Source organism: Aquila chrysaetos, chromosome 3, assembly GCF_900496995.4.
Source record: "Aquila chrysaetos chrysaetos chromosome 3, bAquChr1.4, whole genome shotgun sequence".
In the NCBI taxonomy this organism is placed as follows: domain Eukaryota; kingdom Metazoa; phylum Chordata; class Aves; order Accipitriformes; family Accipitridae; genus Aquila; species Aquila chrysaetos.
The window spans coordinates 380,456-394,674 of record NC_044006.1 but is presented as its reverse complement, the minus strand read 5'-3'; the positions used below and the strand labels follow the sequence as shown (position 1 = coordinate 394,674).

General features: G+C 72.9%; 2 protein-coding genes across 4 annotated transcripts in view; both read left to right on the top strand.

Annotated features, from left to right (window-relative positions):
• The first annotated feature begins 1,021 nt into the window (after window positions 1-1,021).
• MMP9 (matrix metallopeptidase 9) lies at window positions 1,022-5,712 on the top strand. The gene is given in 14 exon segments (XM_030010407.2): window positions 1,022-1,233; window positions 1,455-1,646; window positions 1,648-1,700; window positions 2,056-2,204; window positions 2,470-2,598; window positions 2,681-2,854; window positions 2,937-3,110; window positions 3,253-3,426; window positions 3,558-3,713; window positions 3,803-4,028; window positions 4,176-4,315; window positions 4,431-4,581; window positions 4,686-4,789; window positions 5,098-5,712. Coding segments are annotated over 14 exon segments (2,076 nt in total). The 5' UTR covers window positions 1,022-1,089; the 3' UTR covers window positions 5,208-5,712.
• Window positions 5,713-6,622: 910 nt separating this feature from the next.
• The window catches only part of SLC12A5 (solute carrier family 12 member 5), a 34,006-nt gene continuing 26,409 nt past the window's right edge, over window positions 6,623-14,219 (top strand). For 2 of the 3 annotated variants that reach the window (XM_030007575.2, XM_041122135.1), the window contains exon 1: window positions 6,623-6,758. In XM_030007575.2, the coding sequence (XP_029863435.1) occupies window positions 6,644-6,758 (115 nt within the window). In that variant the 5' untranslated portion in view covers window positions 6,623-6,643. Of the gene's footprint in view, window positions 6,759-13,414; window positions 13,717-14,219 lie in introns of those variants that run through there. The other variant, XM_030007576.2, reaches the window with a different exon arrangement.

Genomic DNA, 14,219 nt, shown 5'->3' with positions numbered 1-14,219 from the left:
CATGTCCTGGGACCTGTGTCTCGGGCAGTGTCGCCAGGCTGCACTGGCCCTCCTGCCTCCCCCGCTGACGCTGCACCTCTCTCTCCGCTCTGCCATCTGTTTTCGCCTCGCTCCTCATCCTTGTTTGCTTTCCCCTTCCCCACTCCCATTCCCACAAGCGTCGGCACTTTGGGAGAAGCAGGAAAACACCATCCCATGGCGAGGTTTGTGCTGGGCCAGGCAGGAACCTGAGTCAGCAGCGCCCTGCGGAGCAGCCGGCAGCGAGGATGGGGCACCCCTGTGTCCTGTGGCGCCAGCTGGAGCATCCCCGGGCACGGAGCTGCTCCTGGGCAGGCACTGCCCCTGGTGCCGCAGGGCTCTGCCGGGCGGCTGCCGGCGAGTGGGCTTAGAGGCACCGGTGGGGTGATGAGCCAGAGGGACCTCCTTTGCCAGGAGCACTCTGCCCCACCGGGGTGACGCAGCTGCGGTGGGGGACATATGCTGTGTCCCGGTGAGGGTCCAAGCGCTGGCATCTGGCTCCCAGGCAGGTGGGCTGAAGGCGCCAGGGGTCTGGGCAGGGGATCTCCTGCCGGCTCTGCCCGCACAGCCCCGATGCCCACCCAAGCCCCTGCAGGTCCAGCTCTGGTGGCATCAGCCCTTGGCCGGCCAAACTCAGCATCAGCCGGTGTGGGACACGGCTGCAGGGTTCTGAGCGCCCGGCCGGCCCCCCCAGCCTCGGCAACCCCCTGCTATCCCCACTGCCACCATGGCCTCGGGGCCAGCAGGGCAATGCCCGCTGCAGGGCAGCCCCAGGACAGCCGTGCCACGCCGTGCCCTGGTGCAGCCGCCCGGCCGCTCTCCCTCGCGCCCGCCCTCACGCCTTGCGTGGCCGCGGGACGGAGCGTGTTTAGTAAACAAGGTGATGAAACAGTTAAGGCAGGGAACGGAGGAGCCTGAGTGTGCGTTTCGTCACCGTGGGAAGGGAGCGTGAGTCGGCGGCTGAGGGGTCTGAGGGTGACTCACTGCCCTCCCCGCCACATAAATAGGGAGCGGGAGCCCGGAGGCACCCAGAGCAGAGCTGCAGGGACCCGGCACTGCCACCGCCGCACCATGGCACTCGTCCTCCTGGCCCCACTCGCCGTGGGGCTGCTGGCCCTCTCCTGCTGCGCGGCCCCCCTCCAGAACAAGCCGCAGGCAGTTGTCACCTTCCCGGGGGAGCTGGTCAGCACCCTGTCGGACCTGGAGCTGGCGGAGGTGAGGGGAGCGCGGCCCCACGGCCCCCTCCCGGCACCCAGGACCCCGAGGGGCTCCCGGGGCGGCAGCGTGGGGCTGCGGGCTGAGCTCAGGGGCTGCCCATCTCCCTGCGCCCCGGGAGGTGCCCGGGCTGGGATCGGGCACTGGGGGTGTGCGGTGGCCAGGACTGCCCGAGCCCCATCCCGCCTCGCTCAGCCCCTCCGGCTGCCTTTCCTCCCCAGAGCTACCTGCTGCGGTTTGGCTACACCACGGAGGCGGAGGCGGAGGCGAGGACGGGCAGCAAGCACGTGTCCCTGACCAAGGCGCTGCGCAAGATGCAGAAGCAGCTGGGCCTGGAGGAGACGGGGGAGCTGGATGCCGGCACGCTGGAGGCCATGCGAGCCCCCCGCTGCGGCGTCCCCGATGTAGGGAACCTTCCTCACCTTTGAGGGGGACCTCAAGTGGGACCACATGGACCTGACGTACCGGTGAGTCTGCCTCAGGAGATGGAGCCTCGTGCCCACAGGGCGATGGTCCCTGGGGGATGGAGACGGGCGCAAGAGCCCAGGCGGGGTGCCAGCCTCAGCTCAGCCCGCCAGCCGGGCCTCGGCACTGCCGGCACAGCTGGGTCTCGGCGCAGCCAGGGCCAAGCCGGCACAGTGGCAGCATCTGCTCCCCGGCGCCCGGGAGAGCATCTGAGCCCCGGCCTGAGGGTGGTGGCCGGCTGCTCTGCCCGGCCGTGCCAGCGCTGCTGTCCCCTCCCGGAGATGCGCCTGGAGCGGGGTCACTCCTGCGTCATGAGCTGGGACCTGGCAGTGCTGACCCCCCACCTTCCCCCGGCAGGGTGATGAACTACTCCCCTGACCTGGACCGTGCAGTGATTGATGACGCTTTCAAGCGGGCTTTCAAAGTGTGGAGCGACGTGACCCCCCTCACCTTCACCCAGATATACAGCGGCGAGGCGGACATCATGATCATGTTCGGCAGCGGAGGTGACGTCCCACGGGCAGGCAGGGAGCTGGGAGCCGGCTCAGTTGTGGCGAGAGGGCTGGTGACATACCCTGCCCGCGGGATCGTCACCCTGCCTCTGCCTGAGTCGTGCCCGGGGTCCCCACGCCCCTGCATGTGCCAACAGGCACGTGCATGTGCGGGCATGCAGAGGGTGCGCAGGTCTCGCATGCTCGGGGGTCCGTGTGTGCGCTGGGGGCATGGGGGCTTCTCTGGTGGGGCTGGCTCTGACAGTGCTTGTCCCTGCAGAGCACGGGGATGGGTATCCCTTCGACGGCAAGGACGGGCTCTTGGCCCACGCCTTTCCCCCGGGCCGGGGCATCCAGGGCGATGCCCACTTTGACGACGACGAGCTCTGGACACTGGGAACCGGCATAGGTAAGGGCAGGGCCTGGCGGGTTGGGGGCGGCTGACGGCAGCCACCCCAGCCCCGTCGCTAAGCCGCCCCTCTCCCGAGCAGTGGTGAAGACCCGCCATGGGAATGCCAACGGGGCCAACTGCCACTTCCCCTTCATCTTCGAGGGCCGCTCCTACTCCCGGTGCATCACGGAGGGGCGCGCGGACGGGCTGCCCTGGTGTGCCACCACCGCCAGCTACGACCGGGACAAGAAATACGGCTTCTGCCCCAGCGAACGTGAGTAGCGGTGGCCGTGACTACAGCCCCTGCCCGGCCTCGCGGGTGCCCAGGGCCGTCCTCACCCCTCCTCACCCCACAGTCCTCTTCACCAACGGTGGCAACAGCGACGGGTCCCCCTGTGTCTTCCCCTTCATCTTCGAGGGCACCTCCTACGATGCCTGCACCACGGACGGGCGCTCTGACGGCTACCGCTGGTGTGCCACCACCGCCAACTTTGACCAGGACAAGAAGTATGGCTTCTGCCCCAACCGAGGTGCGAGCGGGGATGGGGCGCACGGGGTGGCTGGTCCCCAGCGACGGTGCACAGGGTGGGTGCCCGAGGGGTCTTGGGCTGTCCTGGGGTCCAGCTGGCGTGGCCAGGGGCCAGGGCCAGCCCCACTGACACTGCGCTGCAGACACAGCGGTGATCGGCGGCAACTCCCAGGGGGACCCGTGCGTCTTCCCCTTCACCTTCCTGGGGCAGTCCTACAGCACCTGCACCAGCCAGGGCCGGCAGGATGGCAAGCTCTGGTGTGCCACCACCAGCAACTACGACACTGACAAGAAGTGGGGCTTCTGCCCGGACAGAGGTACCGGCCCCCCCGCCCGCACCCTCTGGCCCCACGCTGTGCCGCCACACTGGCACGGTCCCCACAGGGGTCGCAGTCCCCAGCTGGTGTGTCCCATCCCACTGGGCGCTGAGGCCGGTGCTTTCCCGCAGGTTACAGCATCTTCCTGGTGGCTGCCCATGAGTTCGGGCACTCGCTGGGGCTGGACCACTCCAGCGTGCGCGAGGCCCTGATGTACCCCATGTACAGCTACGTCCAGGACTTCCAGCTGGACCCGGATGATGTCCGGGGCATCCAGTACCTCTATGGTGAGCAGCCGTGCTGTGGCCAAGCATGCCAGGGGTCCTGTGGTGCTGGGCTGGCCCCCAGCCTCACAGTCTCCCCTGTATTTGCTCAGGTCGTGGCTCTGGCCCCAAGCCCACCGCCCCTGCACCCGTGCCCACCAAGGAGCCCGAGCCCATCCCCACAGAGGCTGGCAGCACCTCCACCACCGAGGAGGAGGAGCTGACGCCAGAGCCCACAGCCAAGCCCATTCCCGTGGACCCCAGCCGGGACGCCTGTGTGGAGAAGAACTTCGATGCCATCACAGAGATCAACGGGGAGCTGCATTTCTTCAAGGACGGGTGAGCAGCAGTGCCCAGCACCTCCTGCCCTGGCAAGTGCCAGGGTGATGAGGGGATGTGGGGGGACACAGGGCTGTGCCGGGGGTGTAGGGGGACATGGGGCTGTGCCAGGCTGAGGTTATCAGGATGGCTGACCTTCCCCGCCAGGAAATACTGGACCCTCTCATCCTTCTGGAAGTCGGGCATCCAGGGCGCCTTCTCCATCACAGACACCTGGCCCGGCCTCCCGGCTGTCATCGATGCTGCATTCCAGGACGTGCTCACCAAGAGGGTCTTCTTCTTTGCCGGTGAGCTCTGCCCCTGCTGCTGTCGGGACCCTGGTGTCGGCAGCGGCACGAGGAGCCCGGCACTGCCCTGGCAGTCTTGGGGCCAGCTGACGCCCGTGCTCTCTCCCGCCTGCAGGTCGGCAGTTCTGGGTGTTTTCTGGCAAGAGCATGCTGGGTCCCCGGGGGATCGAGAAGCTGGGCATCGGGAAGGAAGCCGGCCGCATCTCAGGGGCCCTGCAGCGGGGCCGCGGCAAAGTGCTGCTCTTCAGTGGGGAGAGCTACTGGAGGTGAGCGGGTGGGACAGCCACGGCGGTGCCTGCCAGCTCCCCCTGCGAGGGCCTGGGACGCAGGAGTCCTGGCAGCCCTCAGCATGGCTCTGCTCTCCCCGCAGGCTGGACGTGAAGGTCCAGAGGGTGGACAAGGGTTACCCCCGCGCCACCGACGACGTCTTCACCGGCGTCCCCCTCGATGCACGCAACGTCTTCCTCTACCAAGGTGAGTGGGGACCTGGCGGGCGGGGGCTGTGTGGTCACCCCTGGGCTGCCCTGAGCCTCCCACGGGCAGAGGCTGCCCCTCCCCGCCTGGCACGGGGCAGGGGCTGCACCGTGGGGAGCAGCCCTGAGGCAGGGCATGCCATCAGCCCCAGCGGGTCCCTGTGGTGGGGCTGGCCGAGCCCCGGCGAGGGCCATCTGCGGGGGCCAGATCCCCGCATGCCCGCGCCACTTGGGCAGCTGTCAGGATGGCTTCTCGCACGGCTGGCCTCCCACTGACTCTCCATTCCCTTCGCCTCCCTCCTTGCCCAGACAAGTACCACTTCTGCCAGGGCAGCTTCTACTGGAGAATGACGCCGCGCTACCAGGTGGACCGGGTGGGCTATGTCAAGTACGACATCCTGCAGTGCCCCCAGCACTGAGGGCCCAATCGGCCGGTCGGCTCTGGCCGGCACGCTGCTCCCTGCCCATGACTCCCAACTCCCAGGCTTCCGTCTCACAGCCTGACTCCCCAGGGCGCCAGGGGCCGCGCAGCCCCGTGGCCATGGGGCAGCCCCCACGGAGGTGGGGGCTTTGCTGTCTTCCCAGCAGAAAGGGGCAGGGAATCCGGGGGTTGCCCCTCAGGAGCTGCCCGGCCCGGGGAGCCCCGGCTGGGGAGCAGGACTCTCGCCGCAGCCGGCACCATGCCACCCCTGCCAGCGCCGGCTCCGCCGCGCAGAGGCATTTGCCTGGTGCAAACCACACACGGATTTGTAACGACTTTGTCTTTTTCCTGTGCCAGCCGTGCCGGGTCGGGCTGGGCTTTGCTGGCAGCTGGCACCCCGGGGACTCGGCTGGGGTGGGGGCGCGGAGCTCTGCCTCGCTCCTGCCTGCTGCCTGCTCTGCCAACCTCCATCTGCCCGTTTTTAATAAAGACAATCCTTTGGACACAGCCTCCGAGTGCTCCGTCAGCCAGCCAAGGTGCCGGGCCTGGGGCATCGCCCTCCCCCGGGTTGTGGGGTGCCGGCATCGGTGGAGAAGGGGGCGCTGGGTGGGGGGGCTGCAGCCAAGCCCCCTCTTCTGCTGAGGGCTCCGGGATCCCTAAGGGACACTGGGTCCCACCGGGGAGGATGTCCCTCGGCCCCAACATCCCCCGCCACCAGCCCCTCGCCACGCACAGCCCCCTGCGCCCTCCACCCTCCAGAGCCCCTCCTGCCCCCCAGGCCCTGGCTCCCCCGTACCCTGCCAGCCCCTGGCCCTCCCCTGCGTCCCCGGCTCTCCACCGGCGGTGAAGCACGGGCGTTTGTCACAGGCTGGGACACGGCGTGTGGCCGGGCCCCCCCGCTACGGCCTGACCACCCCCCGCCCCGAGCCGCCCTGCCCCGGCCCGGCCCGCCCCGGCCCGTCCCAGCGCGGCCCGCGGAGCCCAGCGGCGGGGCCGGGGCCGTGTCCGGGGGCTGCCCGGGGCCGTGGCAGGGTGGGGCGGCCGCAGCCCCGGGGCTATAATTAGCTGTAATTAGCGGCCGCGGCTCCGCGCAGGGCGGGGGCAGAGCGCGGCCCCGGCCCGGCCCGCCGGGGTCCGGTCCCAGCACCCCCCGTGCGGCGGCGGCTGCGGGGCGGAGCGGCCCGTCCCGTCGAGCCGGGCCGAGCTCAGCGCTAGCCGAACCGAGCTTTGCCAAGCCGAACCGAGCCGGGCCAGCACGGCCCGCCAAGCCGAGCCGTGCCAGCCGTGCCGCTCGGAGGCGAGCGGTGCCAGCCCTGCAGCCGCGGGGGCGGCGCGGCGGGCGGTGCCGCGGGCACTAGGACCCCGGTCAGCGCCCGGCGGGGCCGCGCTCGGCGGCCGCCGGGGCCCGGAGCCACTTGTGGAGGCGGCGGGGCCATGAGCCGGCGGTTCACCGTCACCGCGCTGCCCCGCCACGGCCCCCCGGCCGCCCGCGGGCCCCAGACCGCGGCCAGCGGGGGGGCGGCACGCCTGCCCGGCCGCGACGGCAGAGGTGAGCGCCCGGGCACGGCCGGCGGGGCGGGCGGCCGGAGGCGGGGGGGGGGGGGGGGGGGGGAGACAACACGACACTGCGTGGGGCAGAGCTAGTGGGGCAGGGTCCGCGGGGAGGGGTCTGTGGGGCAGAGCCGGTGGAGCAGGGTCCGCGGGGCAGGGCAGGGTCCGCGGGGGGGGGCAGGGGTTCCCAGGGCAGGGTCCGCGGGGGGGGTCCCCGGCGCAGGGCAGGGCCGCCGGGGCACGGCGGGGGGGGGGGCGGGGTCGCCCCGGGCTGGCGATCGGTGGGGCCGGCCCCTCGGAGGCGGCGGGGACCCCCGGAGCGGGGCTGGCATGGGGCTGCGGGACGCAAGGGCCGGGGGGTGCTGAGCGGGGAGCGGGGCTCGGCCGCCCGGGCAGGACCCCTCATCCCAGGGCTCTGCCGCAGGGCTGCCCCCGCTCCTTGTCCCCATCCCGGGGGTCTGTCGGAGCGAGGCCCCGCTCCTGCGGGACTGGCAGCGGGACGGAGCCAGGATCGTGGCTGGCACGCGGGGGGACGGCTGCGGGGTGCGAGGCTGCAGGCCGCTCCTCGGGGAGCTGCGGAGGAGGCTGGGCTGCGGGGCTGCGGCTGGGCCGGCGCGAGGGCATGGGGAAGGGAGGCGGCAGCCAGCCCTTGGTGGCGGCGGCCCACCGGGCCATGGCAGGTGCGGGTGCTGGGGCCGGCAGGCTGTCGCCTTGCGGTGCCCGGGGGACGTGGCGGCAGGGCTGTGGTGTCACCAGAGCTGTATCGATCCCAGAAACCCAGCCGACAGCAGCACCGCGCTGCGTGGAGCTGTGACCTTGCACCCTCGGCGAAGGGCGCTGGTGGGAGGCAGCGAGCAGCTGGACGGGCACTGCGACACCCAGGCCGGGCTGTGCCCCTGCCAGTGGGCTCCAGCTCCCGGACTGTCCTGCCCGGCGTCCCCGCCGCAGTGGGGTGGCGCAGAGCTGGAGCTGGTGGTGAGTGAGTGCAGGGCCACTTGTCACCCCACGACATCCCGGGGCGGCTGGGCCTGGCCCATGGGCTGCATCAGGGGCTGAGCAGCCGATGCTGAGCCGCAGCCTGCGGCCCTCCCGGAACGGCTTATCGGCTCGGCGGCTGACCTGCTCGCGGGGGTCCGGGTGAGGAGCAGGCCCAGCCAGGGGGGAGCTGGGGTGAGCATGCCGCAGGGGCCGCGACAGGGGAGGCGCGGGGATGGCGGGCGTCCCTCCCCGGCTGAGCTGTGACCTTGTGCCCTCGCAGAGGACAGCCAGCGGCCCGGCCCTGCCGGCCGGCGCCCCGGGACCAACCCTGCACCGTGGCTCGGCTGGCAGCCACGGCAGGGCGCGTGCCGAGGGGTCGCGGCAGCGTGCCGGAGAGCCCCCGGTCTGCCCCGATGCGCACCCCACCTTGCTCGGTGGCCCCGGGGGCTGTGGGTGCAGCCGCCGGGGGATGGATGGGGAGGGGGTGCCGTGGGGCTGCGGACGGCAGAGGTGCCTGCGCGGCGGCGGGCAGGGAGCAGGTCCCGGGCCGGTGCTCGGTGCCGCCTGGCCCTTCGCAGAGCTACGCGTGGGGCTGGCTGCAGCGCAGGGGGGACGGAGGCTCGGGGCCCTCGGGTCTGCATCCCCGGGCAGGAGCAGGCGGCGGCTCGGTGGCGGGAGGGCCCTCTGCCCCGGCGCTGTGAGACCACCCGCTCCCGGCGGGGGGCCTCGCTCCCGGTGGGCCCGGCCCCGGGGCCAGCCTGCCCGGCGGACTGCTGCCGCGCTCCCGGCGCCGTGCCGGGGCGCTGGGGCCGCCGCTCTGCCGCCCCGCCCGGCCGGCTCTGCCCGGGGAGGGCTTTCGGCCCCCCGCGGATCCCGGGCGGCGGCGGCGGAGGGAAGGGACTGCCCGGTGGGGTGCGGGCGGGCGGCCGGGGCTGGGCGCGGGGCTCCGGGACGGCGGGGGAGCCGCGGGGCCCCGCCGCCGCCGCCAGGGGGCGCTGCCGGGACGGACCGGCCTCCCACGGGGGGGTGTGCCCCGCCCGGCCCCGCCCGGCCCCGCCCCGCCGCCGTCCGCGGGACGCGGCCGCCCCCAGCACCCGCGGCGTGGGGGAGGCCGGTTCCTCCGCGGGGCCGCGGGTCGTGTGGGCGTCCCAAGGGACCCGGCCGTGCGGTGCTGGGCCGCCCGCCGGGGGGGGCAGCTGCCCTGGCTCCGGGGGGGGGCACCGGGGCATCCCTGGAGCGGAGCCCCCCCCCACTCCGTGTCCCGAGGCAGCCGGGCTCGGCGGCAGTCGCCATGGCAACCAACCGGTTAAGGAGCCTCTCTCGTTGCCACGGAAACCGGGCCCGCCGTCATCCCCGCCGGAGGCTCCTGGTGCTGGGGGGGCTCAGCCGCTCTCCCAGACCCGCCGGGGGAGGGCGGGACCGCGGGCAGGGCTGTGTGGGGCCGGGGGTGGGCACCGGGGGCGGGTGGGCTTGGGCGGCAGCGGGGACCCCTGCTGCCCTCAGGGACACCCCACTGCCGGGGGCTGGGGTGCGAGGGCACGGCAGGGCCCCCCACGGGGTGCTGGGGCTGAGCCCCCGCAGCACCCCGCTCGAGGCGCTGGGCGCAGAGGGGTGCGTGGGAGGGGCAGGCTCTGTGGGGGCTGCATGGGCGGGGGGCCCAGCCTCCCCTGCCCACCCACCCCTGCTGCCGTGTCCCCCGGCTCCCCCAACCTGGAGCCGGGCAAGGTGGGTTTGTGGGAGACGGCGTGCGCTTGGGAGGTGTTGTTGAAAGTGCCGGGGGTCTGCGCCGTGGAGGGGTCACATGGCATGGGGGGCTGGGGGACTGTTCCCGGGTGGCTGGGGCAGCCAAAGCCCGAGCTGCTGCCTGCAGCACCTTCCTGAGGCCTCTCCACGCCGCCGAACCCACTGCAGGGTGCTCCAGCAGGGTGCCAGGGGCTGGGGGTGCTTGCACAGGCCGTGGGGCCAGGCAGGAGGTGCCGCGTGGGACGCAGGACACCCCAGTGCCTCGGTCAGCTGCGCTCCTGTGCCCGACCCTTTTGGGAGCAGCCGGCAATGGCTGTGCAGGCGCTCCTTGGCCGGCACCGTGCCCTCCGGCCCTCGCTCAGCTGCGACAGCCCGGCATCCCCGGGGCGCTGCAGCCAGTACGGGGCTGCCCGGGGGGGGGGGTCCTCGGCTGTGCTACCCAGCAGCAGGGCCCAGCGGGAGGAGGTCGCTTCCGCGGCTGATCCCTGTGCTGGGCTGCCTGGCGGCCCGCTGCCACGGCCCCGCTGCCGGCCAGACATCTGGGCAGGGCAGCTGGCATGACGCACCAGCTGCACACGGCGTGGGGCTCTCATGACACAGGAGCTCACGTCCTCCTGCCCTGCCCCACTGCCACCCTTCTGCTCTTGGCCTTGGGCAGCTGCGCTGGCTCCCAGCTCCCTGTGGCTCTGCTCCCAGCCCCACGGGACACCGTCCCTCACTCCACATCCTGTCCTGCCACTGGAACTGGTGGCAGGTCCCAGCTGGCACCCGTGTCACCTCCAGGCTCTGTTTTTGCCCTGGTGCTGGTGGCAAGGCCCTGAGCTGTCTGGACAGGGATGAGCAAGACCCCTCCATCCCGCCGAGGTGCTGCAGGACGTGCTGCCCCCAGGCTCGTGGGGCTGGCAGGACAGAGAGGTGCGGGGTGTGCCGTGATGCAATCCTCCGGCACAGCCTCTGGCTCTGTGTGTGCATTGCTGCCCTCTGTGCCCCGCTGGGCCTCCAGGCTCCCCCCCAACCCTCCCTCTGTCCTCTTGGGGTCTCTCCTGCCTCAGCTCCCAGGGACTGCCACACTGCCTGGCCTCATGCCCCCGAGCCCCCCCGTGCTGCGAGGAGCACCCTGCCGAGCCTCGACAATGGGGTCTCCTGTCCAGGGAGGGTGTGGGTTGGGCAGGCTGCCGACAGTGCCCAGGGATCGCTGCAGGCAGTGCAGCGTGCCGACTGCCATCTCTGTAGCGCAGCCACCCTCGCCTCCCGGGCGGGCTGCTGCCAGGCTGCAGGCTCTGTGCCCTCAGGAGGTTTCCCAGCGCCTCCGGCACATGTCTCGCTCCTGGGAGGTTTGACCGCTGCCGGTGACAGGACAGGCAAGGGCTGTGCGGCTGGCTGCTGGGACGCCTGCTGTGGGGACGGTTCCCCCCACCCGGGCTCTGCGCGACCTGGCAGGTGCAGGGGGGTCTGGGACGTGCTCGGGGGGCTCTGCGGGGTCTGCAGTGGCAGTTTGCAGGGATGTTCTGTGTCCCGGGCCAGCTCTGGCTCTTGGGGGTCTCACACATCTCAGCAGTCTCCATCCCAGGGCGGGTGCAGAAGCATTGTGGCAGGGTGGTCCGGCTGTGCTGTGCCAACCCCTTGGCCTGGCAGAGGAGCTGCGCAGCTCTCCCTCGTCATTTCTGGGCAGCCTCTTGCAGTTATGTGGGGCACTGATGCCATGCCTGGCCCCATGTCAGGATCCTGCCTGCACCCAGGCTCGGGTGCCACTTGCAGCTGATCCTCCCGCCGCCATGCCCAGGGAAAGCCGTCTGCCTCCCTCCATCTCCAGCTCCTCCATGCATGCCCTTGTGCTGCCTGCGGCCCCGGTGCCAGACCCCTTTCCCGGCACCCTGGGCATTGCAGGGTGCCGGGAAAGGGGTCTGGCACCGGGGCCGCAGGCAGCGCAAGGGCATGGGTGCTGCCCAAGCCATGCCAAGCCTCTCTGCTCCTGGCATGCTGGGGCCATGTACCCCAGCCCGAGGGCATCCCGTTCACAGGCCAGGGTTAAATCAGTGCTGTGCTGGGGGATTGAACCCCTACGGACTGGCTCTGCCCCAGGGACACCCTCGATGTGGCCCCCCATGCAGGTGGGACCCTGCGCATGGGCTAAGCAAATGCAGGCGATAGCGTAGCCCCCCTGCGCTGCCAGCAAATCCCAGCCCCTGAAATGGAGCCATAATCCAAGGATTAGGGGATTAGTGGTCTTTCACGTGCTCCCTCCCCCCATCTGTTTTAGCAGGAAAATCCCTCTTGTGCGGAGCCCACGCGCTGCGGCCTCCTGCGCAAAACCACCCCCTCAGCGCTCGGCACTCGCCGTGGCTGGCTGGCCCCTGCGCAGCCCCCGCCCTGCTGCCCCTCTGCCTGGCCACAGCCTCCGCGTGTGGGTGGGCTCTGCAAACACCCCAGGACCCGCCAGTGAGAGCGGCTCTGCCCGCTGTGTCCTGCCTGCAGCCCTGGCTGTGCAGGCAGCGTGCGGGGGCCAGTGCCGTCCCTTGGGAGCGGGCCAGCCCCTTGCTCCAGCCCTGGCTCCCACTCAAGGCCGAGGGACGCGGGGGCGAGGGGACTGTGCTGGTGCGGCTGGGCACGGGCAGGCCCACGCTGCGGCCGGTGCACAGGGTCCTGGGCAGGAAGGGTGGGTGGGGACCGAGCGAGGTGGGGGGTGGCAGTGCTCTGCCCGTGCTGAGGCAGCCACTGAGCTGCCCACCCTGCCTGCGGGCCGTCCTGCGCCGTTTGCCATGGGGCTGGGGCTGTGCCGGTGTGGGGCCTCGGAGACGTGGGGCCCGGGGGTCCTGGCTGCAGCAGGCAGAGCAGGGGCTGGGGCTGCTGGCAGGGCCGGTGCGAGGGGTCCGAGCCCCCCTGCCCCGCAAGGTGAGGGCCGGGGAGCCTCTGCGCTGCAGAGCAGCTGGCCCCGTACCAGGAGAAAGTAAACAATTAATTACAGCCGTCAAGAAGTAACTAACGCCAGCGGGCTGTCATGATCTCAGCCTGCTCCGGAGGAGATGCCGGGAGCTGCAGCCAGCTCCGGCTCCGGGATCCTCCCGGATTAAGTGGGTGAGAGAAGGGGGGGCTGCGAGCGGCCCTGCAGGGTCAGCGGCGTCCTGTGGGCAGCCCCCAGCCCAAAGGTGGCCCTGAGCCCCGCGGCCCTGCTGGGGGACGGGCTGCGAGGGCCAGGGGCTCCACAGGAGGCAGCAGGGCCCGGGGGGGGGGTCGGCCCCTTCACAGCCCTTCTCCAGGGTCAGCCCCAGGCCTGCCAGGCTGCTGGTCTGAGGGGGTGCTGTGCCGGGGTGTTCCTGGGTGCGGTGTGACCCCGGCCAAGCCCGCTCCCCTCTGCGGGCAGCGTTCCCCGCTCTGCACGGCTGCTGCAGCCTGGCTGAGCAGAGCGGGGTCGGCAGCCTCTACCGGACCCCTGGCCCCGCTGCTGGGTGCTCTGGCCATCCCCCTCCTCCCCGGGTTGCCCTTGGATGATGGTGGCTGCAGGCCGGTCCTGCTGTGCGGGCGGGGGGGGCTTCGCCCCCGGCCCGGGCCCTGTTGCCTGCAGAGGGGTCCCCACCGGCAGCTGCCCCCCCTCCACCGAGAGCTGCCCGCCGCTGCGGGCAGGGGCCAGGGCTGCCGGGGCAGGGGGTTGCCCTGACCCCAGGCCTCAGCGTCGGTCCCGCAGATGCAGGGTCTGTCCCACTGTGCACCCCGAGCCGGATGCCCGGTCCCGGGGCTGCGCCGGGGCCCGGCGCGGGGTGAGGGGGCTGGTGCGGTGCCCGGTGCGGGGTGCGGGGCTGGTGCGGGGTGCGGGGGCCGGTGCGGGGTGCGGGGCCGTCCCGCCCGCGCCAGCCGGGGCCCGCAGCGCTGCCGTGCCCTAGTTCCTCCCCCCGCCCGGCTCAGCCGGGAGGCGGCGTGCGCTCCGCTCCGCGCCCTCCCCCGCCTCGCCCCTGCCTGCCGCTGCTCCCCTCCCCGCAGCGGCGGGGGCAATGCCTCCTGCATACGTGATGAAGTGAGCGGCCGGGCTGGGCTCCGCCGGCAGCAGCGAGCCGTGAGCCCGGGCGCCTCCGCACTGCAGCCCCCTCCCACCGGCGGCGGCGGGGGGCGGCGCGGGGACGCGGCTGGCTGCGGAGCGCGGCGCTCGCAGCTCCCGGGCAGCAGCGTGCGGCCGCGGGCAGCCGGCGCCATGCTGAACAACCTGGCCGACTGCGAGGACGGCGACGGCGGCGCCAGCCAAGGTGAGGGACCGGGACCGGGGGACCGGGGGAGCTCGGGGCGGCCGCCCCTGCCGGGCTGGGGCCCGGGGCTCGGCGCCGAGCGGGTGGCGGAGGCGGCGCGGAGCCGGGGGCCGCGAAGGCTGGGGGCGGAGGGGGGGGGCCGCGGCCGCTGGACCCCGCCGCGGGGCAGGCGGGCGGCACCGGCACCGGCCGCGACGGCGGCTCTCGGTCCGCGGCCCCGCGGGGCTGCGGCGGGCGGTGCGGGCGATGCGGGGCTGCTCCCGCTCCCGCTGCCGGCGCCTCCGCTCAGCCCCGGCCCCGCTCCCGCCGCTGCGGCAGCCCCGGGAAACGGCGGCGCGGCTGGAGCAGCGGCTGCGGCGGTGCTGAGCCGTGCCCGGAGCTTGCCGGGGAGCCTCCTCCGAGCGGGGGCTGCGGGCTGCGCTCCGGGCGATCCCGCCGGGCGCCGGCCACCACCATCTCCCGAGCAGAGCCCGGCGGCCGCTGCGCCGACCCGCTCCCGCCCG